This window comes from Notothenia coriiceps, unplaced genomic scaffold (assembly GCF_000735185.1).
Source record: "Notothenia coriiceps isolate Sejong01 unplaced genomic scaffold, NC01 NC01_scaffold00024821, whole genome shotgun sequence".
In the NCBI taxonomy this organism is placed as follows: domain Eukaryota; kingdom Metazoa; phylum Chordata; class Actinopteri; order Perciformes; family Nototheniidae; genus Notothenia; species Notothenia coriiceps.
The window spans coordinates 167,486-192,663 of NW_011357522.1; the positions used below are offsets into that span (position 1 = coordinate 167,486).

At 40.8% G+C, this 25,178-nt stretch overlaps 1 protein-coding gene across 3 annotated transcripts in view; it reads left to right on the forward strand.

Moving 5' to 3' along the window:
• The window catches only part of LOC104955767 (ephrin type-B receptor 1-like), a 105,903-nt gene that overhangs the window by 73,407 nt on the left and 7,318 nt on the right, over positions 1-25,178 (forward strand). For 2 of the 3 annotated variants that reach the window (XM_010783158.1, XM_010783156.1), the window contains exons 4-5: positions 9,076-9,231; positions 17,151-17,486. In XM_010783158.1, the coding sequence (XP_010781460.1) occupies positions 9,076-9,231; positions 17,151-17,486 (492 nt within the window). The remainder of the gene's footprint in view (positions 1-9,075; positions 9,232-17,150; positions 17,487-25,178) is intronic. The other variant, XM_010783159.1, reaches the window with a different exon arrangement.

A 25,178-nucleotide genomic window follows, 5' to 3' on the forward strand; every position in this document is an offset into this window, starting at 1 on the left:
ATTTGCAAATAAATTCTTTAAAAATCAGACAGTGATTTTCTGGATTTTTTTTTTTCTCATTTGTCTCTCATAGTTGAGGTATACCTAGGATGAAAATTACAGGCCTCTCTCATCTTTTTAAGTGGGAGAACTTGCACAATTGGTGGCTGACTAAATAATTTTTGCCCCACATACATACACATATTAAAATGAGAAATAACACATTTGTATTTATTAACAGCACGGTCATTTGGTTTGGTGTATCTACTTACAGTAATTATACACATACACACGGCTCTTTGTTTGTATCATTAATATGGAAAATATCAACAAACAAAGCTTATCAAAAAGCTGTCGGTGCTCTTTGATAATAAATGGCAAAGCAAATCATACAGTAATGTATCACTACACGGAACATAGCTGTACCCTGAAGCTGCCGCCTGAATCTTCATTTACATCCACTTTCATTTTCAATAACACACTTTGTGATGAAATAACAAAAACAAACATATCTAATCTGGACCCAGCCTGAATGCATTATACATAATTCATAAGGCATTAATCAGAGGTACACAGGTAAAGGGTCCAAATGACTGGATTGATTGATAAATGTGGTGTTTCTGTATGTTTTTTTTCAAATGTATTTTGTCTGTAGTTGTATACAGAAGGCACAATGCATTTATGGATGAACATGCCTTTTCTCCCGGTCCCTAATATGTCCCAGCATAATGATTTATTGTTTACAGTCTACACCTTCCCATCAGGTTCGGCTCTGCTAATGACGGAACTATGAGCAGTGAACAAAAAGGTTGAAGGCCATAAATGTAATAGACATTGTTGAGCAGAGCAATAGCAAAAGAGCAAAAAGAGCAAGAGTGGGCATCTTTGGCTAACTGCTATAGATTAATTGATCCAGCCATGAAGTTAATGAGCTAGATCCTTTTTGAAAGAGACAAGTGCTGAGACGGAGGAAGCTAATGGTCTCATAACTTGGAGTGGTAAGGAAGAGAAAGCTATTTATCTTGGAACATATACTTTATTCACCGTGTGACAGAATCACAAGGTAATTGACAGGGCCTGTAAATACAGATTTTACACATCATTTTGATCAACCCTTCTTTGCAAAACATAATCCACAGACAGCTCAACACCGGAGACAACAACTGTCTGATTATAATCCCTAGCTGAATGAAAAGCCATTTTCTGTGATAGTTGACAAACAGGATTTCATTTGACAATAAAGTTTGTGAATATCCTCAAACCGTCACATTAATATTTCTACATTGATAATGTAAGAGGCCTTAGTGATTACAGCTTGCTAGCTGAGTGAAGTTAGATTGATCATATCAGTAGTGCAATCAAACACCGGCAATAACATGCTCCTTGCTCAAATAACTTGACTGATTTCACCCCTCATCAAGTAACTCTTTATCTCTGTCTGTCTTATCCTTTCTCCTTTTGCTCTCTGTCAGTTGGCAGTGTGCGATGAGCCCAGTCGGTCCCCTGTTAGGTTCTGATTACAGTGTAGATTGTAGTGCAAGCACATGTTACTGCCTGCTGAGCGGCGATATGTTTCCGAGGGCGTTGTTTCTCTACCACCTTGCCAGCCAGTGATGGGTTGACACAGTGGAGTTTCCTGGAATACCAATGCCTCCTTGTCGTCTCTATCTCTTTCCCCTGCTCCTCTCTGACCACTCCTATAACTGAAAGATATGCTCAGTGCCTTGGCACATAGCTCTATCTTTCTGATACAAAATTGACCCGAGCCGATGTGCCATGCTCGTTGCGGAGCGGCAAACTGCCAACGCAACACTCGGTTATGACGAGTCTTTGTGGAGCTAAGAGATTATATAGCTCTCTTGATCTGTATCATGCTCATAATGCATGCACACACATACACACCAACACGCGGACACACATGCAGACACACGACTCATGCATGCGCTTGCACTAAGCCAGATTTCCCAGTCGGCTGGTCTGTCATTGGCCGGCTGTTCAAAGGGAAAGTGTGGGCCAAAAAATTACTGGCTGTGAGGTTACCATGGTAACAGCCTGCCCAGGGGCGTGGGTTGTCTGCTAAATTGTGAGCTGGTTTGTTAAAGCACACACACACACACACACACACACACACACACACACACACACACACACACACACACACACACACACACAGACCTTAATTTCAGCATAATCTGTATTCCTACATTCATTGTGTCAGACACCTGCCCTGTCCATTAGCATTAGCAGTCAGACAGTTGGATTTCACATCCTTGTGTGAAGCAAACTGATTATTTTCGAGAAATCACAAGCAGGGCTATTTAGTACTGTCTTCATCTGGACACTCTTATATATTCTTATTATTTTACTGCTGCACTCCCCTCTATTGAATCCAGTCAGAAATAGTTTTATATTGTCCAAACATGAACAAATCTGAATTGCTAATATTTTCCGTAGGTAAGGACAGTAGCCTAATTGGTGTCAAAAATGTATCAGAGGAAGCAATCCTTTGTTTATTTCTTCTTATTTGACTTCTCCTTATGTGTTTTTTTATGACGTATATATCTAATACCAGACTTCACATCTACATAGCAGTGTGTGGACTTTCAAATGTAGCCTAATTGGAGGATATATCAGCTGTCTCAGGGGGTTTGAATAGTGTTCACAGTGGTTTCTGCAGCGTCAGACTTTTTTAAAGATGGTTGAGAGGACAAACATGTCAAAAATAATCGGTGTTTGTTGAAGAGGACAAAGGATAAAGAAGGTTTAAAAGAGTGGTATGCATGAATGTATATGTGTTTGAATTAATGTGTGTGTGTGTGTGTTGGCGTGAGCTTGTGTGTACAATGGTGGTTGTGGGCATTGGTGCATGTTTAAGCTTGGAAGAGAGGCTTGACAGGGCCAGAATGGACTGATGATTAATGATCAGGGGGAGTGTTCTGTGGGAGGAACTCTTCAGCACCGCAGCCCTTAACAAATGCAGACGAGGTATGCTCCAAGTGCTGCTCTATTCCAACCATCCCTTTATTCCTGAACCTCTTTGGCCCTCTTTATTCCTCCTCACATACTCTCTTTCTGTGAGATTAGAAGGTGATGAAAGGCTGTAGGGGAAACGTACACTGACCAGACATGCCGAGTGACGTCACCACTGTGAACCCTGAATGCCTTCAAGTAAAGAAGAAATTATCGCACTTATGAAAAGTTACTTGGACATTTGTTCAGATCTTGGACAGAAATGTTTTTACGACTCCCGTGTTGGCAGTTTATTAGAAATATGCAAACATTTTCTTGAATCAGTTTCTTTTAATTAATTAATCATAACCTTAAAAGGTAATTTACCACAACTTTTAATATCCCACAGGCGTTTTTCTGATCTTCTGACATGCCTTTGTTTCAAGCCATGCCTCTGTCTCAAATTATTGTATTGGGTTTTTCAATGACCTTGTGGAGAAACACCTGGGTTGGGAAAGCAGCTCATTACGTGAATTGTGGTCGGGAAATGAACAATGACAGACGAGCAAGACTGAATACCAATGGGCTGAAGCACTGATTGCTTTTTGTTTTAAGATGTTGGCTGTCGTGCCACGTTTTGTGTCCCCTCTGTCGGACAAAACATGTTAATTTTCCAACCCAATTGATATTTTCTGATATATTGTCACATAGGCAAATCTATACAGGCATGCACTTGGCATGTTTGCAGCATGTGGTTTGAGTAGGAGAGCTGTTTTTCTAAGTGACTGAGAAACAAAATAGTGAAAAAGGGGTCAACTGGGGTCATGACCCAATCATAAGCCTGTCTGTATGAGGTATATGTGAGTGGGAGGGTGTATGTATGACTCTAAAGCCTGTAAAGTCTGTGATCAATCCCATGTGATGGATGAGGCTAAGGGTTAAGGGCGTATTGGGGGGCTATGTTTTCTACTTAAGGGTCACTAACGCTAAATCACAACTTGTTCTCTTCTTTGGGTTACGCAACCTCTCTGCACAATGTTTTAAAACCTCTGACAAGCAGCCTTGGTATTTATAAAGCTGAAAACGGTAAAGGAAAAAGTGAAATGTAAAAAACTGTGTTGATATGTTGAGAACATTTTTTGGTGTGGATTCAATCAGGCAAAGGGCTATTTAAAAAAAGAAAAGTCTCAACATGAATCACAACTTTATTGGCTCAACTTAGAGTTTCGCAATAATATAACGCTATAATGATAAATATGTCATATTACGGAATGGATCATTTCCCTTTTAAGCCTTATATTTATTACCTTTCTGCTGCATACATTTGACCGACTACCTTTTTGGGGTTTAAAAGCTCACTTATACTTCAGAGTGATCCTAAAGTAAAAGTCAGGGGAGGACTTAGTGTGCTGTAACTTTTATTAGGTTTGAGTGAGAAGCCATTTACAAACCCATCTTATTATCCTTTGCATTGACTTTCTGCATGACTAAGTATACATTTTACATTTGATCTCACACCTACCTGGTGATTCTAGCATGACAAGCTAATAAAAGTCTTATTTCACTGCCTCCATAATAATATAAGACCAACGTTTCCAATTACTTTGTATTCTGATAACCTGTATACATTTTACAACAGCACAAGCTGAACCCATGTGCCCTATGTGACACAGAGCCAGCGTGGTTCCATGTATGATGTATTAGCTGCAGGGCACACTTTATTATATGCTCAGAAAACATATTGTGTAGTCTAACCCCTGTGCACTAATCCTGGATCTGCATATCAGCCATCATTAAAGCCTATTTACAGAGACTAGCTTATGTTGAAGATCATCTCACGTAGCACTCGTGCAGGCCAATCAATACGTCACTGTTGTGTGGAAAGAACATCTGAGTGTCTCTAATTTAACTTGACATTTGGAAAGTTCTGGAATACAAAGTTTGTCCACATGCTTGTGAAGAGATGATCATTACATTGCATGTTACTTGTTAGACGCTTTTATCCAAAGCGACTAACATACTCAATAATGTGGGCAACGCTCTATCCACTGCGCCACACGCATCATCTCATCCTTGCCGGTCAGGTTTGCTGTGACATGAGGTCATGTCAGTTAGACTTTGATGAGTAGCGAGCAGTGATCCGCAGCTGCCATACCTCCGTCAACTCACTGTGGAGAGAGCTAGAGACAGAAGGAGAGAAAAAGGGGAAGACAGTCAACCTTAACAAGGATTCAAACCTGTCAATCAAGACAAGAAAGCAACAAGGGGAGGAAAGGTGGGAGAAGAGAGGGAGCAATTCATTACCAGTGGGACAGACACAAAAAGATGTAAAGGTGGAGAAGGAAGTGAGAAGGAAAGAGGGAGAGAACAACACAGAGAGAATCCTGTAGAGACCACTTGAAACGAAAGAATGTTTTGATTTTTGCATGCAGCCAGTTCAGCTGTGGGTTATTCTCCCACTGGGAAGAGTAATTGCTTGTTGATCTAATGTTCTATCCCCTCCTGTCCCTGAAAAACCAACACATTTGATGAGTCATGGGTCTATGTGCTTTCTTCATTCTGCGGGACAAGAACTCCTGGCCTCCTCCAATCTAAATATTCACAAATCAAGAGGAAAGACTTTGGGCTCAGTTCCAAATTTGATGAAGCATATCGCTGCTCAGCCCACCGCTGCCCGCCCTTACGATACCTCAGAGGGTTTGCTAACATTTTTCGCATCACTTTCTCATTCTCTCTCTCTCCAGCTCTTAGCCCATTTCTGTTCCTTTCTCCCTCTCGCTCTGTGAGGCAGATCCGTGAGCAGCTAATTAATGAGTTTAATGCTAGGATTCATGCACATATTATGGGTCAATTAGAGAAAGAGCCTTAGCTCCAAGGTAGGAGTTATAATCTAGAAGGACATTTATCTTGTGCTGAGTGTGAGCTGTGGTTGTGAATGTGTGTCACTGCCTGTTTGTTTTACCCTGGCTGTCACTTATCTCCCCTCCTGAAATGCTGATCGCGGCATCTCCAGTTGACCAAGGAGAGGCATTCAATTACACCAGGTTCTGTAGGACATATGCTAGTCAAGTAGCGGAAAATGTGGGTGCGCCATTTCATTTAATGGGGTCAGCAGTGGCTACATGTGTCTCTCTGTAAATCACTTAAGTGAATGAGTTTGGGAGGTCGGGATTGCACTGATGCCAATACGGGAGTGTTTCTCCGTGTGTGTGTTTATTTAAGTGAATGTGTACTTGAAAATGTTTTTGTGTATGTGTGTTGGCATTCTTCAGCTCACAAGTTTGCCTTGAGGCACTTTTGCAGCGCTGCTATCTCAGATGGCTGATTCAGCACAGTCCTCCCTGTTTTCTCTTCACTCTTGCCCATTTATGAGTGTCCAGGCTAACTGCTGTCTGTCTGTAAACACACAACCCAGGGGCAGAACCCAAATGCACAAATACTCCTCACACCCCATTAAACACACACTGAACAACTTATGGTGATCCCTTTTCCTCAGAGTCAGGGCAATCTTTTTTCGAGTGTCTTTGTGTGTTGGCCGTGTACATGCGTGTGGTTCTTCGCTTCTCCCAGATGTATGCATTTTATATAGCAAAGATGATGACACATAAGTTCTCTCCCCCGCTCCTACTGAAAATGAATCTTTGATCTGTGTTTTATCGTCTTGTAATCTCTGCTATGTTCGGAAGTTATTACTTTATGAAAAGGCTCTGCAGCTGGTTTGTGCTCCACCGTATGGCCAGGGAGGCTTTTTTAAGACTCTCAATGTTCTTGTATTAGTTGGATCTCAGTATTCTCCTCACGCATCACATGAAATCTGTGTTATACAAGTCAAGAGAGGTCAAAAACTCCCTCTCCCACTCACTAAAACAGAGGCTCACACTCCCGTGTAAAAACATTACCTTTTATAAGGCTCTCTTATAAACCCTAGACCTTTATATTCCCTGATACATGCATCGACAGTTTGGAAAGCTATGGTTTGTTTGCACAGGGGGACATCCTTGGGCATTGCAGCTGTGATATGCCCCACAGCTCCTAAGGTTGTTTTATAAGCTGTTTGTGGTTGTTGTGGTTTGGTCATGTATGTGTGTTTGAATGTGATAGTCTGGCTGTGTGTGGACACTGTTGTGTGACTAGACATGAGGTCAGTCAGTTAGCCTCTGGTGTCCGTCAGCCCCACCAAAGGAGATAGGAGAGTAGCCGCCGTTGGGGGCAGCAGCTTGAGTTGTGTGTGTGTATGATGCCACCTCTTTCCCTCTCACCTTCTTTCTTTTTCACCCTTTCCTCATCTCTCTATCCTTCACTAACAGCCCATCAGAGATAGCTGGCTGAATGGAAGAGTCATGAGAGCAGGAACCTGCCCTTTTTACAACATAGTAAAGTAGACGTTGGCTTCCTAAAGCCAGCCTCACAGTGAATTTTTTATGAAGCGTAGCATTTTTTTATTAAATCTAAAATGCCTGTTGATACACAGGTCTAAAGGATTTTCTCACTTCTCACTGTGCCACATCATCCACTGATTTGGCAGTGAGGGGATGTGCCACCAACTCCTTAGTCAAATAGCTTTTTAACAAGCTCCTTGAAACTATTTATGTAAAGGGATTTTAGTCAGATACAATAAAACTATTTTGCGTTCAATGTTGTTTTTACTGTTTTATTTTTCTCTAAATATCTCAAATGCTTAACCAATGGCTCGTCGTTTTTTTGAAACCTGACAACATATTGTATTGTCTGCAGAATTATTTTTGTTCTTTGTATCTTTGCTGTGCATTTTACTTTCTAAAAGCATTCTTAAAAAAGTGTTTTAAACATTTTAAAGTATATATATAAAGTATACCCTACATCCAATTCCTCAGCTTCAGTCAAGCCTTTACAATATTTTACTCTGGAAAATAGTAGCAGCGGGATGCATTGTAAGATGCTTGTCCCATTAAATGTATAACCCTTCCCCCTCTGGAGTTCAGTGGCACCACAGCTTCCTCACCCATCAGTAAGCCTGCTAAAATATTAGACATTTATCATGGTTATTATAGTCAGTAAATCCTTCCACAAAGTACAGAAACCCCCATTGCTTTGTATTCTTTTGGGATATGAGGGTAAATGGATTAGGTTATTGCCTGGACAAAGACATCAACAATAATAATCTGTGTCCACCTCCATGTCCTTTAGAATTTAGGACTCAAACTAAAGAAACCAACCTCCACTAACCAGAGACTTTGCCTCGTGTGGAAGTCTTACAATCTGAACATAAACAGTATCCAGTAGTAAGGTAGCTCAGCTTAGTTTAGCAAAAATATTGGAAACTTATTTTTTTTATCTAAACATTATTGAAAATAAAACACAGGACACTAGGCAACCATTTTCATGCCACTATCAAACCTATTAAACAGTTGTGTTAAAATAACCGGGAGAATACATATTGTAAAACTGGCACTAAGCCTTTTATATTTTTACTGGTGTTGTTAGCATGTGGTCTTTGCAGGTCTTTTGGTAGGAAACACTGGAGGTGGAAAAAAAGACAGAACCTTGTGAAATCAGTTTTTGCTAGGCTGTACCGCCAGTCAGACAGTTCTACCTTACTGATTGCCTCAGCCATTGATTTAACAAGCTGAAATGGCTGAATATGGGCCAATGGCCATCACAACAGTGCAAAAACGACTGACGATTGGCCACAGGCACACCGTTATCCAACAGCACCTGATGACCAACTTTCTACTGGATTCTGGATTTTGAATCTACTGATTGTATACATTAGGATATTATTCATGATTGTAAACTCAGTAACAAAAGGAATAGTTCAATACTTTTGCCAAGAATTAGATGATAAATTCAATCCTCTCTCATGTCAAAAATTACGCAATACACTGAGCAATAAGTTCTCTCATCAACAGGGGCAACAACAAAAAAAGTCCACCTACCAGCACCTCTAAAGCTCAGTAATGAAACAAGCATCTAATTAGTTTATTCCATACAGTAAACAAAAAAGAAAGACGTAAAAATATGTAGTGTTAAAGGGGATGTGTGAGAATATTTCTTTCATCTCTGCTTACCATTATAGCTGATTTATTAGACCCAGATTTCTGACTCATGCATAATTCTTTGCTCATGGTTTTTCTCAGATTTTCTGACATTGTTTTTCTGTTTTCACAGCATGCCCGCCGGGTACCTTCAAGTCAACCCAGGGTCCAGGTCTGTGTCTACAATGCCCTCCCAACAGCCGCTCCACAGCTGAAGCCGCCACCATCTGTGTGTGCCGCAACGGTTATTACCGTGGTGATGCTGATCAGCCGGATGAACCCTGCACGAGTGAGTACATTGTACATGACATAAACACTCCAACAATGTCAAACTCTTACATTCTAGTACGAAAAGTACTTTGTATAGGAATCTATGTGGGCATTGTCCATTTCAGTGTAAATCTATTTGAAAAAGGAATGATAAATATATACAAGCCACTGTATTTGCAGAATGACAAAAGTGTCGAGATTTTTTCCCATCTTACTTTGTCTGTGTATTTCACACTATCATCCAACTAGCACATATTGTAGCATTTTAAAGGGCGTCTATCCAAAACCCTGGTTGGCTTCTAATTCTGTTCATAATGATCACATTTGAAGGTTTCCGTCATTGACGTCTCTGTCACTCTGCCAGAGAGCGACCTCTCTGTCTGTTGAATTCTGAGTTATTTCCTTCTCTCTGTCTCCTTTTCTTGCTGCTGTTCTTTCTTTCTTTCTGTCTGCTATCATCCCCTGAAGTCCTAATTACTCAGGCAAATGCTGCGAAGCTTTCTACACTGTCCTGCCGTTATCCGCTGGAGATCCAATAAGGCCTCTCACAGCATTGTAGTTATCTTAATATGATGTAAAAGCAATATGCTAAGCCTTCCTGACGTTCCCTGCTGACACATAGTTACACAGAAGGAGAGCACTGTTCGACCCCAAAAAGTTTGTTTCCCTCTCTTCCTTCGCTGCCGCTAGGGAGTGCCTTAATGGTTTATAAACAGCAGACCTGGAAGCATTATTGGTGTGGTAATTCATTCTTGGTGTGGTTATTCATTCTTTTATTCCTGATTTATTCACATAGACCTGGCTAATTGGCCTCAGAAATGGGCTCAGGACCAAACTCCTTTCCTCATCGCTTAGCAGTTGTAGAGTTAAAAGGTAAAACGTGTATTGCAGCGGTTCCCAACCTGTTGGCCGCGGCCCCCTAGTGGTCCACGAAGGCATTGCAAGTTTTTTTATTATTATTTTGTACAGGCTAAAGACACAAACATGGACATAACAATAACATATAGGAGATGACATTCCCATCTCAGACAAAAACAAAAACAGAATAAATAAAGATGCAGTCAGTAGGATCACTTCAACATTTCACAAACAAAAATAGGTTGACAACCAAAAACCACCAAAAACACAAAATGGCAAGCATATTGTTCCTTTAATCCCACTCTTTGTTAGAGCTAATTATTTCCCATTTCATGGCGTGTTGAGCCACCCTTTGATTTTTCTGGCAGTCNTCATGGTGTGATGAGCCTTTGATTTTTTGTAGCAATAATCTTTTCCAAAATAAATTGTATTTTCAATCTACTCTTCAAACACCTTCAATTAAGATTACTCCTTGATTGACTTTTAAAAATATGTATTTAACCAGAATAATAGTTGTATTTATTAACTGTGTGCAGTCTTCATCTAAAAGCCCAAATAAAATATTAAAGGGTGTAAATGTAAATTCAATATTTGCCGCCAAATAATTTGCAAAACATTATGATTTGTGTGGAAACATTTTCATTATTAAGATTTATTTTCTATTTTAACCTGTTTTCCATTCTTTCTTGATCCTCCTTAGCAACGGTCATTACAGTCCTTGACAGCGGTCTGTACTACTGGATTAACAACATGTCAGATGTTCTGAATTGACCAATCAGAACTTTATTTAGCCTCCATATTGATTATGGTTGAATGTCGGCTGCGAAAATACTTTTGATTCTTAAAGGTGACATGTCATGCTTTTCCGGTTATTACCCGTCCCCTTGTGTGTTATGAAGGTTTTTCTGCATGTAAACGGTGTACAGAGTCAAAACACTTAAAGTACACCCTGTAGCGAGTAAAACTCTAACACAGAAAATACCTCCCCAAAAACGCCTCGTTGGTGAAACGTCATCATCCATTTGATTCTTCCAGGTACGTGCTTACGAAAGCACGTACCCGGAACTAAATAGGCCAATCCGTGGAGCCGTTACGTTACGTCCGCGGAGCCGTTACGTTAAGCCCCCGCTGATTGGTCCAAATTGACAAATCCACACACACTGACAGTGCAGGCAGCTCTGCTGATTTCTGCTCCCTGGCTGCAGGCTGATAAACAGACAGTTGAGATTGCGGGGAAATTCTCTCTGCAGACCCATTCTCACAGCGTTTATCAACCTATAAACCTTTTTCTTACTCAATATCAAGCCACACTTATTGTTTTTATTTCGGCTGTGACTTTGTGTGTGTTCAGGTTGAGTTTGGCTGTGTATCGCTAAACAAGGAAATCACACCTCCACGGAGCTCAGCGCGATTCACAACGTACCGACCAATCAGAGCACACTCTGGGCTCACAGGGAGGGGGGGGGGAGCTGCAGCGAGCCGTTTAGTGGAGAAAGTGAATACTGCTGTGTACACATACTTTACAGGGATGCTGTATGCGAAACCAATGTGAGTTTGGAAAATTGCACAGTATTTTTCTATTTTAGTATACCTCAACAATGGAATTATGATCAGTGGAAATGGCCATGACACCTCTCGAGGGCCCTGAGTTGAAAAAGGTTGGGAAACGCTGGCGTATTGAATGCATCTCCTATGTTGTATTTTGTTTTTATAACTCTGAATACGATGGGCCTTTAAGCTGCAATGGATCCCCAAAGCAGACTAGCTGCTTGTCTGACTGCTCTAGAGCTTCTGAAACATAGCCGTCTACACCTTTAGGCTTTGGATGTTCCTCAACGGATGACACCCCATTTTCACCTTGAGTTTTGCCCGCCTTCCCATATGCTGCTTATGCCCCCGATGAATTAGTGAACGCTCCATCAAGTATAGCATCTGCCTCTACCTTGAGGCCTAGAATATTCCCCAAGCAATTTCCACAACAGCTCCCCAGTGGAGCTTCTTGAACAGATCCCTTTGGATTGTGTTCAGTTTCTGATTGTAGCCTTTTTTTTTTACTTATTTCTGCCTTGAATCACACCACTTCAATGTTATCTTCTCTGTCAGTTCTGTCCTTCTTTTCTCAGCTTCACACTCTATTTTCCTCTAACGTTCAGTACAATTTGAACTCTGTCAATATCTCAACCTTCATGTTAGAATATGTATGGTTTTTAATGATAACTAAAGTGCCAAGTGGACATGCAAGCATTGTACACAAAGCCAACCACCAATCACAATCATTATTGATCTATTTAATAAAATCAACCAAAGCAGGCAATATATATATCCCATGAAAAATAAAGTCACTTTTTTTCCATACTGTGGGGCCCTACCATAACATCACAAATGTATGCCTTTTAGAATGCTATGAGACTTTTCATTTTTAAACCGTCCCTTTTAACATTAACATCTTAAACCAACTTCAATGCCTCCTCAATTTCCTTGGCAGATTTGTTTTCCAACGGCACAACCGAACACTTCTCTGACGTTTGCCTCATACAGTATAGCAGCTGAACTTGATGCCCTAGATCTCAGCAGGGGGAGGCAGTGAGATCATCCTAGTAAGAATCTCTTTAATACTGCCAGTCCTGAAAAGAGCTCTGCTTGAGTAGCTTAAATCAGGCCAATATGTAGCGGCAGAAGCTGTAGCTTAAGCGCCTCTAGACACCATCAGAGGCGCGGGTCTAAGTGTGATCCTGATCAGTCTGATTAGCTTCCTGATGGTTTGTCCAGCACCTGGCTCTGTCAGCAGGGGGGCTTCATGCTATAACCCTCCCCCCGCTACTTTCCCCTCAGGGATATGCTATACCTTGGATGCACTTCAAACTCCTCTCCACCTCCCATACCTCCTTCATCTCAATCCTCTGTCTTGTGCTGACTCCTGCCATGCCTGTGAAAAAGGAACACCAGGCGCTCGCCGCTCTATCTCACAGCGTGAAGCCCACTCCTCTCAGCTTGGCTACCCAGCATAGCGAGCTTTGGGACAATGGTTTGCATTGCCCTGCATCCTGGTCCTTACCCCCGTATGAGAAGAAAATGGATGTACATGTGTTTTGGGGGAGGTCAGCCAGCTCCCGCATGCTGGGCCAGGGTTTTTTTCTATACGTGTAAGCCTCAGAAAGAGAATGATGAGATGAGATGTAACAGACGGGAGTCAGGCAAACCAGTGCTGATTGGTCCATAGGGGAGATGAGATGCGGTGATAGAGCATCCTGGTGTGAGAAATTGTGGTAAAGGGAAGGAAATGATTGCAGGGAAGGACTGATGACAAAGTTAGACATTCAAAAAATTTGAAAACAAACATCAACACATTGGCTGTATTTGTATCTGTATGTTTAAGGTAGAAGAAGTGATGGATTAAAAGAGCTGTCTAGGGAAGTTATACACAGCCCACAGTAACACAGAGAGTCACGTTCAAGCAGGATTAAAAAAAGATAAATAAAACAGGCTGTACAGTATATGCAAACCACCACTGCCAGCCACCAACCAATTTATGAGAAAAGTCTTTGGAATGTAATTGAATCAACATAAATACAGGGGAAGAGAAGGAAAATAGGATGGTTCAGAAGGGTTTCTGCATTCCAAATCCATACCACATTGGCTCTGCTTCTTGCGGCTCTTTCTCAATACTCATATCTGGCCCGGCCCCTGAAAACCCCCTTGAGCCCTGTCAAACACTGTCTGCGCCTCGTAAAAACAAACAAACCCATCAAAATTCCTGACTGAAAGGACAGGGTTATCTATTTTTCTATTTTCCTCTGGAGTCCATTTAGATTGTGTTCTTCTTTACTCTCCTATTTACTGTCTCTCTTCTCTCCCTGTTCTGGTTTCAAAGAGACAGAGGAGGGAGCCGTCAAAGAGCATAAATATTCTGTCCTATTATCCAAGTGTTTTTTTTCCACATGAACTAAGTTGTCAGTTCTGGAGTCAGTTGAGGGTTCCTCCCAAGCCGCCGACTTGCCAGTTTCCTGTCAGTAAATAGCAAATGGAGATAAGTCAAGGTAATTGTTTAGCCTACTCTAATCCCTGGGCTTGCTTGGAAAACATTTCAGACATGCATGCACACAAATGTCTATCGATCACATCTAAAGCTTTGGGTGCAGTGATTGAAAGTTGGAATCACAGTTATTTATTATTTTAGTCAGAGAAGCTTCCCCATATTCATGTTGCGTGTCCTGAGACAAGTCATGTGGATGCACCCAAATCTACAAAACTGCACTGCATGGTACCATAACACTAAAAGTCTATCATTGACCCCCTCAGTCTCTCAGCCAGACAATATTAGTCGTTATAACATGTTTTATTTCACGTCTAACCAGCCCACACGGCCCTTCTTTATTTTTTCCTAGCTCCTCTGGCTGTGATCAGTATCTCCACACAGGGACCTTCTGTTGATCCCTCGAGACCTGTTTCACATCATAAAAACAAGCCGTTTGAAAGAAGAGAAGCTCCGGTCTCAGACCATTCAAAGGGTAGATAAGTACACAATGTGCAGAAGTGTTTATTTCAGGCACTGGGACACTCTTTATATTAGCAGCCGAAAAGGGAAAACTGGGTTGAGGCTTTTAAAGCCCAGCTGGTACCTTTAAGCTTCCTCACACTTTTACAGAACATTTTAATTAAAAAGTGATCCATCTCTCTCTTTTGGTCTTTTCTTGTTCAGAGAGAGGGGTGCAAGCGATATACTTGCTTGTACCTTTTACATTTGCTTGGGATGTTCATGCCCCACACAGCTGTAGAGTGATAAAGGAAGGAGGATGGTAGATCAAAATATCTTTACGGCTCAGTGACAGTTAATATGATCAACGTTTCTTTTTAAAATAACTTTCTCTAGATTGTCACGTAAAGTGGATTATTATGGGGTATTGTTACAAAGATTTTTACTTGACTCTTTTCGTAAAAACTTTTTTTTCTCCCAAGAAAGGACTTGCATGTCAACCCAAGCAAATCTAATTGAGTACATTCACGGTTACTAAAAGCAGTAACAACATTTGAAAACATTTACATTCAAGCCATTTCAGTCCTAAAAGCTTGAATCATATGGCTCACTACTTGCATATTAACATGTATTTCTGCCTTATGTGCTTTTTCGACAACCATCGTAACTTCATTTAAATAGCTATTATTGTCTAAGTTCTGCGATTGACACAGCTACTAAATAGGGTATAATACAACGCTTATCATTACTTTGCCGTCCTCATTGCCCTTGCACACATGACCTGACACTTAGCACTGGCTGTTGTGATTGCACAGTTAAAATGGAGCCCTTGGAGCTGCTTGGAGGTGCTGTTCTGCTCCTTTAAACATAAGTGAAAGCAACGTGTATGTGAGCACAACTAAATCTGACTGGCAAGACTAAATGAACACATGCTGAGTGCCTGTAAGTAACGTTCCCAACAGATTAATCCTATGGCCAATTAAAACAGCCAAAGTCTGCAGTCTGCAAATCACTGGTTAAGTGGCCGTCACATCTAATTTATTGTGCCATCCCTGCATATGTGAAGCTTGTAATTGGGACGAAGGGCTGTAACACCTTGTTCACACCTCAGCCAGGCGCAAATAAAATGTCTTCTATCACTGTAAGAATACATTGATGCAGACAGTGCAGGCATGAATACACAGAAACAGATAGGACCTCTGTGTGTGTTTGTGTCGCATGCATTTTCCACTTGAGCAGATGTGCATTTCTTTTCCCTACGAAGCAACTTTGGAGTCTAGTGCATGTGTGTGATGGATTATACAGAGGATACAAGTGGCGTGAGTAACATATGAAGTCTCTATTGTGCATTCCCCAAGGGGAGAAGCTAAAATGCTGCCAATTCTCTAATATGACCTGTTCCTACCGGCACACACCCTTTTTTTCTTTGTCTTTTCAATCCATGGACATCTGGTAGCAACCAAGGACCAAATGATGTGTCATCTGACCATGATTCTGGAGCACTAGCTATCCTTTCAGCCAGACCATAATAATCACACTGTGGAGGTCACACCCTTCCTGTCACTGACCTCTCTGTTGTTGAAGCACTGAGCTGAGGTTGCAGCAGTACCAGTGCCGTTCCCTCACCCCTCGTGTGTACTGCCGCTTTGTCCCAGCTTCCTAGGGCTGTCCCACGTGGTTCTGCTGCAACAATGATTAATTGTGTCTGTGTTGACTGAAGTAAATGTCTGCCCTTAGCTCAGAGAAATGGGAGTGTTGTTTCATAATATTCTTCAAAATCTATATGTGTGCTTGCTGTCATATTTTTATAAAGTGCGAAAAGAGACGAGGGAAGCTGAGTAGTTCTTAAAAGGTTTTGGAGAACTGAGCGGATATTTGTTTCACAGTAGTCATAGATTTAGAAGTAGGTCAGTTCAACTCCTCTTTTAATGATAAAGGTCAGGCTTTATGGAGGATAAATTGGTACCAGATCAGCTCTGCAGGGCAGCCTCACTTAACCTGAGCAGCACTGACTAAGGGTTTTGCCAAGCTTCTGCTTTATCGGCAGAGTCTGGTATCTGAGAAGAAAGAGCTGCCTCTGAGCAGCAGACACTTTAAACTTATTGTACTTCAATTAGGGGGAGCTGAACAAGCCACTTGTTTGCACCCCAATATCAAGCCACTACTCAAGCAAGACAATGGTTTTATATTTTCTTGATTTTTTCTTAATATCGTCTTTGAGCTTCTGCTCCAGCTGCAGGCTATGAGGGAGGGAATGGGAGCGTGAATTTCCAGAGACACTTGGATAAGAATACTCCATGCAACACTGCATTTTGCTAAATAACCAATGTTTGATAGACACAAATGTTTCGCTGTATGATCTCTCTAGGTGTGATTCGAATAAATTAGCATTCAAATTGTGCTGAAGATAGAGAAAAAGTCTTTGACAACTTAAGTATTACGGGTTTGTAAATTGGCTGAATTGACCTAACAGTAAGGAGATTAATGAAACAATTGTTCTTGATAAGCAATGTGCTTCAAGGATCACAACCGTTCTGATATGAATTGGTTCTAGATGTTAAGGTACACACTCAATTGGCGTACATCTGTTGGCTGTCTGTCTACAGGTGTCCCGTCAAGCCCAAGGAATGTGATCTCCATTGTGAACGAAACCTCTGTAATCCTGGAGTGGCATTCTCCCAGGGAGACGGGCGGCCGTGAAGACGTCGTCTACAACATAGTGTGCAAGAAGTGCCGGGCCGACCGGCGCTCTTGCTCCCACTGCGACGACAATGTGGACTTCGTCCCTCGACAGCTGGGTCTGACTGACACCAGGGTGTTCATCAGCAACCTGCTGGCTCACACCCTCTACAGCTTTGAGATACAGGCTGTGAATGGAGTCAGCAATAAGAGCCCGTACCCTGCCCAGCATGTTTCCATAGACATCACCACCAACCAGGCTGGTAAGTGGCTGCTACAGCTAGGTGTGGTTTTGGCCTAATGATGATCACGATGACTATTATTTACCATTTGCAATATCATCATCATTTAGCGTTATTAACTCAAACAAGTGCTTTATTTTAGTTTATAGTTCTGAAATGACAAATTATACTATCATTATAATTAAATGCAGATACTCTCATTTAAAAATATCACCATCTAACACAATTTGCAGTCAGTCTTATTCGCTGCATAATGGTAGCTGACTTCAGGGCTGCTTATATTTCACGTTGCTCCAGCGTGAATAATGACTTTAACGCTTGGAGCATGAGGCCAGTTGGTTTAGTGCAAGTTATACATTCATGCTCTCTTTTTAGACCTTCCTCCCTGAATCAAAGTAATGGCTTTCCGTTCTAAAGACACGATGGAGGAATTGAAGCTCAGACTCAAGACACAGCATGTTACATTTTGTTGGAGGTCAAGTACAATTCACTGCACCATCCCTCTTTCTTTTGTAGTTTATTTACACATCAAATCCTTTGATGGAAAAAGACAGAATTTGTATTTCTCTCAGGGAATTCCAGCGATACTTGCTTTTTAACATTGCTAAAGGTAATAATATTTCCAAAAATAACAAAAGTCATTTATGAAACCTCATTTTTTAGTTCACACCTGGTTGCTTCACAGACTGACGCATCTCTCTGTTGTCTTTCTTTGGTCTTTGTTTAATGAGACTTTGTGTTAAGAGCAATGCCACACAGCAAGTCAGTACTTCTCTCTTCACAGGAGCCTACACCCAAGTTGGAACCTGTCTGTTAATCCTTATATTTATACAACAACACAGCTTTTTGAATTAACACAAAACAACAAGAGAATACATCCAACTTAATTATATCCCTTTGAGTTACATCAAGAATTTGCCATGATCCTCAAAGCGATAATGTCTTCGTTGCAATGCTCATGACAATAGACACGTTGAAGTACATGTTTCACCTTTAGTGTTGTATAACAGTCATCCAGATGAAACTCTGTTCAATACTTTAATGTCAGACCGAAGGAGACTGAACCAAGATAGATACAGAGACAGCTGGGTTTGTGTGCATGTGTCTGCACATTGACTTTGCCTGTGATGGATATGAGCCAAGCCAATAAAAATGACCTTCCTCCCTGTCTTTCTCTCTGTATAATTGTGTGTGCTTCGCCTCTAACTGTTCCTGTGATGGGACCTGAGCCCAGCCAATGGAAATGACAGGTCGAGGATATTGTTTTTTCCGGTCCTCTCAGTTCTTCATGCCTTTGTAGATCTTTGACTTACACACAGAAGCACCTCATCAAGGGAAAAGTATTGACCAAGTGAAACATTTAAATGAGGCTCTCATTTTTCTGTGTTTCTGTGGATGAAGCCGACCCTGAAACTCACAGCGTAAGCTTTTTGGGACCCAATAACCGATATGAAGTGTAGTCACAGTGGGGCAAAACATATTGTTGGTTAAAGTTTATACTGGCAAGGTTCCCATAAGGAAAGAGTAGGGATGGGTATCGAGAACTAAGTCAGTACCGGTAGCCGATTGGACGGTATCAGAACCTCAGAATACCGAAATCTGTATTTTTTTAAATCTTTTTTTTCTTCTGTGTTATTATTTTCTAAATAGCACACTGTTATTTACTCAACAATAAAACACAATTATCCTTGTTTTTATTTATTTGTTTGATTCTATAATATCTGGCTTTTTTGCCGTCCGTCAGGAACTGAATTTCAAAATAAAGTCACCGGAAACAGACGTAGGCAATACACACCCACTGAACTGATTACCCAAGATCCTCAGCTTTATTGGATGTTTTAGCCGCAATGCACGCTGGGATATGGTGTTTATGCGATATGAAATCCAAAAACATTTAAAAGAAAAATATATAATACTTTAATCCGAGTGTACTTGCTTTTCTCTTTGGAAGTTATCACATAACGGCATTGTAATAAACGGTTCGGCTGCATTAAATATTACACATCTGCCTTAGTTATTTATTTATAGAGCCCTGATTAGAAGACTTCAAGACAAACTGGATGAAATGCCGCTGAAACTGAATACGTGACGTGGATCATAAATATATCAGCAACATCTAAACATATAAACAACAATCTTCAATTTCTCTTCACACAATACGTCCTCCTGTAGTATCAACACTAATCGGCTGACTTTTATATTTGACCCAAGTTGTAGATTATTATTTTATTTATTATTTATTCATTATTGGTTATATCTTACATCGTTTTCATCTGTGACTTTTTTTGACATGGAAATAATTGTTTAAAGATTGACAAACATCATATTCGTAATTCATGGCACAAACATTCAACGGATCTGAAGATATTCTTTTCTCTCTCCATTGGACTTCATATCATTATTTTTTCCGAAATAAGGTTCTCGATGGACCGGAAGTAGATGGGCGTGACTCGCCACTCTTATTGTGCCTGGTCCTGTGGTCCTTTTAAGAATCAGGATATAACATCAATAAGATTGTCAAGGTGATCTATAAGATGAAATTAGGCAGAGCCAAGTGTGCGATTGTTTTGTAAATAAATCTTAGCTACATCTGCAATATCTTTGCCATTGATGCGCATCGTAGTGGGTTGTGCATTGTTGGTTCGGATCAGGGCTCGAACCCCACTTTAGCTCAGCATGTCGTTGCTGTCCCTGAACCCTTTCACCCGAAATTGCCTCCTGTGGGTGATGTCCACAGTATGAGTATGTAAGTTCCGTTTGGCATAGAATTAGCTGCTACAAGTGACATGTAAGTATGTAATCGTATTGTACGTTTGTTATTGGGGGGGGGGCTGGAGCTAGGGAGCCTCATTTGAGGCTCCTCCGCAAGGTAAGGGCCCCCACGCAGTCTGCGTGATCTGCCTGTAGGGAGGGCGCGGCCTGGCATTTAACCTACACGGAACAGAAGTCCAACACCAAGATCTAAATCAACATTAGCGAAACCATGCTACGGGCTACACGGTGCTACAGCTACTTAGCCCATTATAAGTTCTGGCAAAATCAATCTTTTCTCACGCCATGCTAACAGTCCTCTGCACAAACGACATATCGCCATGAAAGCTCGCAGATTCCACAAAATTCCCATTGGTAATGTTCCATCAGCCGTAACACACAACTCACTGAACTAGCAACCAGGAAATAGCAAGAAAACAACTTCACTTTACGTAGCCATGATGATAATTAAGTCTTACCGTTGCTGTTTTGCGATCAAAAGTTGTGTTCAAGGGCATACAAACGGTTAATCCAATGTCTCTGTGTAACTTTAAAATGATTACTGATAATCCATCATTACAATTATAAATAATAATAACGCAATAAACGGATTGTAATGATGTAATGAGCTTCCGGTTTAGGAGGTGCGCACGCAGCGTCTCGTTTTAACTGAATAATGGTCATGTTTACATGGATTTATGAACTGCCCCTAATTACCGCCCCCCTTCTAGAGACACACTGTCAAACACACTCATACCTGCTTGGTATGACATTGAAAAAGTTACATTAAATAATAAATACATATAAATTACAATAAAATGACTGTTGTTTAATATTCACATCTTGTAATCATGTCTATAATTTTGAGCACCAAATTATTGAAAAGTATCGATAAGAGTATTGAAAAATACCGGTATCGATAAGCAGTATCGGTATCGGTATTGATAAAATCCTAACGATACCCATCCCTAGGAATGAGTTACATGTTTGTCAGCTTAGAAACATTTTTTGTATTTTCTGGTCAGCTTCACTGATGAAATACCTTATGTCAGTATAGAGTGAACTAATTTCATATTTATCTCAAAGACCATTGAAAAAGATTGCTGTATCCAGGTCCCATTCGTATAGTAGTACATTTAGAAATACAATTTGGCCCAGTTGGTTGAGGGCTTACCATATTTGATTACAATGACTCTCAAAAAATGTACGCACCAACTGAACTTGTCTTTGTCTGGGAATCAGTCAGGGGAGAGGTGGGAGGGAAGACAGGGCTGGATGGAGAAAGGAATCACTTTTTTTGACCAGACCGCTAGACTGTGACATTGAAGGAGAGGAAAATGAGAGAGTAAATAGGTCTGATTATCAGGGTGGCCTAATGGGGCTGACTGTCCCCATTTGACAGGCTAATAGCACACTTGACAGATGGATGTAGAAGAAGCAATGCCCAGGCCTATTGTTGAAGTTTGCTGCAGTAATGAGGTGTCTGCCAGTAATCTGCTAGGCCCTATATGGCCCTTTGTGGCCATGTAATTGCACTGTTCCTAGTTTCGGCAGGTGGTTTCCTCGGTTGGCCACTGCAGAGGCACGAGGATGCAGCAGGGAAATGTGGTAATAATGCACTTCAAAAAACCAAAAGCAGAGACACTCTTTAAAATGTGGAAGGCTTTTTTATTGGTTGTACACGTTTCCACTTTTGGAAATCTTGTCCTTTCCCTTTGTATGTTTGTGCTCACACATGATGCAAGGTTGTGAGCGGTGGTGTAACAACACGCAAGTTCCATGTAAATGAAGTAGGAATAGGAGATGTGTTTATATTCTGAGCCCGAAGTACCGTGGAGATTAGATACAATACAAGTCATCATCCATACAGCAGGATCATCACACCAATCCTACCCAATGAACTAAAATGGTTGAAAATGGATTTTAATGTGAAAAACAGACAACTGTAATCCAAATGAATACAAAGGCACTGTTATCCAGGGTGTTGGTGCCCTTACTGTATGGATAGGAAGACATTTTCTTAATCCTATTATTAAAGCAGCATTATAAAAAACAATTTAGAAATGTACTTGATTTCTTCAGCATCAGATTTACCACTTTAGAACTTAGCTGTGAGACAACAGCAAAGGATGGCACTGTTTGTACTAAACAGATGAACAATGCACAACCCTAATCACACATGATGTTCTCTCTATGCCGGAGCCAGGGCTGGCAGTATCATAGACAGATTTCTTTGTTTATGGGACACGGACAATGTTAATGCGCATCTGGGAATAGACAGGTGCCCAGATATGAAAGATCTGGAAAGCTACTGATTCAAAAGCTGTTTAATTAAGTAGGCCATGCCATGGAAGTTGACATAAAAGCTCACATTTGGAAAAAACATAAAAATACATTGTATGATCAGTTTTCATTTGTTTAATAGATTTAAATGTGGAATTTATTGCCAGATAAATGTGGCACAGTTAAAGGTGTGCTCATCATTTTTTGTTATTTGCTGTTATTCTCAGCACAACTGTTAAAAAGGTTTGAGAGAAGTTATTTCTCAGCAAATTATAATAATTCAGCACACCCTCTTATTTATCTTACTTTACACCCATCACATTTTAGCTATCAATAACATCTGTGATCAAAGAACCCAATCAAAATGTGTATCCACCACTCCAAAATAAATAGTTCTTGCTTCTACTCAGCTCAAACCACATAATCAGGTATTGGATTTAGTGGATGGATAGAGCCCTCCCATGAGATGTAGACTGTTGACAAGATTAATTGTATATTATTACCATTCTTGAACTGAAGTTCAAACTACAAAAAAACAGATAGGTGAAGTGGTCCTTTAAGTGAGATTACTCAGGAAAGAAAAGTTTGTGCTTGTCTCAATGGTGTCTTTGCCTTTTCAACTTGAAATGGCTTTAGTGTGGACTGTTGTAAGATTAAGGAAAACCAAGAGACCACCTAGAAAATAGAAAGGCAGAAGTAGTTAGAGGAGTTATGATGTGAGCCATAAGGAGACAAAGGTGAGAGGAGGAAAGTGGACGATGAGGAGAGGAGGGAGTAATGGAGGTTGGGAGGGAGTTGAAGGGATTTAGTGTAAATCACCAAGGAGGCCATTTAACTGCCCTCGATCCCAGCGTGTGTCTGTGAGGAAGGACTGATCAATAGTGTGATTTAGGAGTTCATTCACAGCTTATGCTCTCCAACACACACACACACACACACACACACACACACACACACACACACACACACACACACACACACACACACACACACACATATATAGACATAGAAAGGTTATATACATCCCCCTCTTATGCTATGAATCACACCAGGCCTGAAGTTAGTCATATTTATCTATGATAGCTATTGAAAAGTAGCCATTTTATTTCTCATTGAGAAAGAGTGTGGTCGATTTTAGGGGAAGGACACTCTCCACTTCTCGTGGATTTATGAAATTGCTAGATTACCAGAAAGATAAATATATGGTACTCAAGTTGAGGGCAATAATAGTACTTGTGAGGAAAACTGCAGACTTGACAGACTTGTTTTTTTATGCAATCCATCCTTGACACTGTTTCATAGGAGGAGGGTATTTTCTCAACCTTCACACATATTACAACTCCTCTGTTATGTGTGGGTGGTTTGATAAACAATCATTGTGAAACAGATCATAAATCTAATGAATGGTGCTATCTTTTTAAACGGATGCCTGATGCTCAAGAGTTCTTTGATCTTACTGGGACAACCTCTTGACCTAGATTATGTGCCAACAGTCTTTTAGACCACAGAATTCCATGTATATCTAGAAACAATCCTCCTCCACTGCTCTGTTTTGAGAGCTATTCCCACAGAAATGCAAACAACGCTATGCTCTTCCTTCTATGGGCAGACTGGGTGGGTTGCATTTAAGAAACTAAGATGTTATGGGCTGGACTGAAATGCAAACAACCAGATGAATTAAAGAGGTCTGTGCTTGTTGGATTTCCAAAATCAGACAGTGTTAGGCAACATGTACGTTGTGCGTGTTCAAGACACTACTCATTAAGTGTGTACAGTTTAAAGCCTTACAGAGGCTCTCCTTTAGTTTTTTCTTGTTGTTGCCTTTTTCCTTGTTCCTTCCCCCTCATTGTTTTTTCTATGCATCAGAGCTACAGTGTCAAAAGATTACATCATCTTAGACGGTTCTTCGGGCTCTCTCTGGGTGCCATTTTTATTTCATTTGATGCCTGTTCTCATAAATGTTGATCCTCTCCCTGGACCCTGAACGAGAGGTATTAGCTTCAGGCAAAAAGAAAATTGGGGGCTTGAATGCTGCTGGGCTTCCTCGTCAATTCTGATGTCTTAATACAGTTTTTGAAGTAATTCTAGGAAGTCAGTGTGTTTGTGAGGATGTAGGCTCAATGCAGTGCACAGGTTTTTCTTTCCGTCTTACTTTTATACATACAGTAGAGTTCTGTTCAGAATCCTCTATGTATAATGTGATTTCCAAAATAATTCCAACCATGGTTCCTTGACAGAAATCCATGATGCTGAACTGATCCCTCTTTATGATGTTTGAGAGAGCCCCATTACTATGTAGTCATGGCTGGCTTGGCCGTCTGAGCCCATGCTAATAGGGAGGGTGGTAGTTAAATCTATACCTTTGACAGAGGCACATCAAATGACTATAGGCTGCTCTCCTCATCTGAGACACTGAGCCCCTTTTAGGAGGCAGCATGGTTCAATTGTGTGCCAGCATCTTAAAGAAAAGACTGCAAGTGCACCATCGAGAGAGAACAACTCTGCTTGTATGGGTGGTTCTGTATGTGGCCATATGTATGTATGTGTGCACAGTCGTATGGGACTTTGCTAAAATATCAGCTGACCAATTAAAGTGCAACTTTCTGTCCAATCATTTCAATGAGAGGTACTGAAGCAGAGCAGGAACTGCCAGCTGGGAATTCAGATATGAAAGTTGTG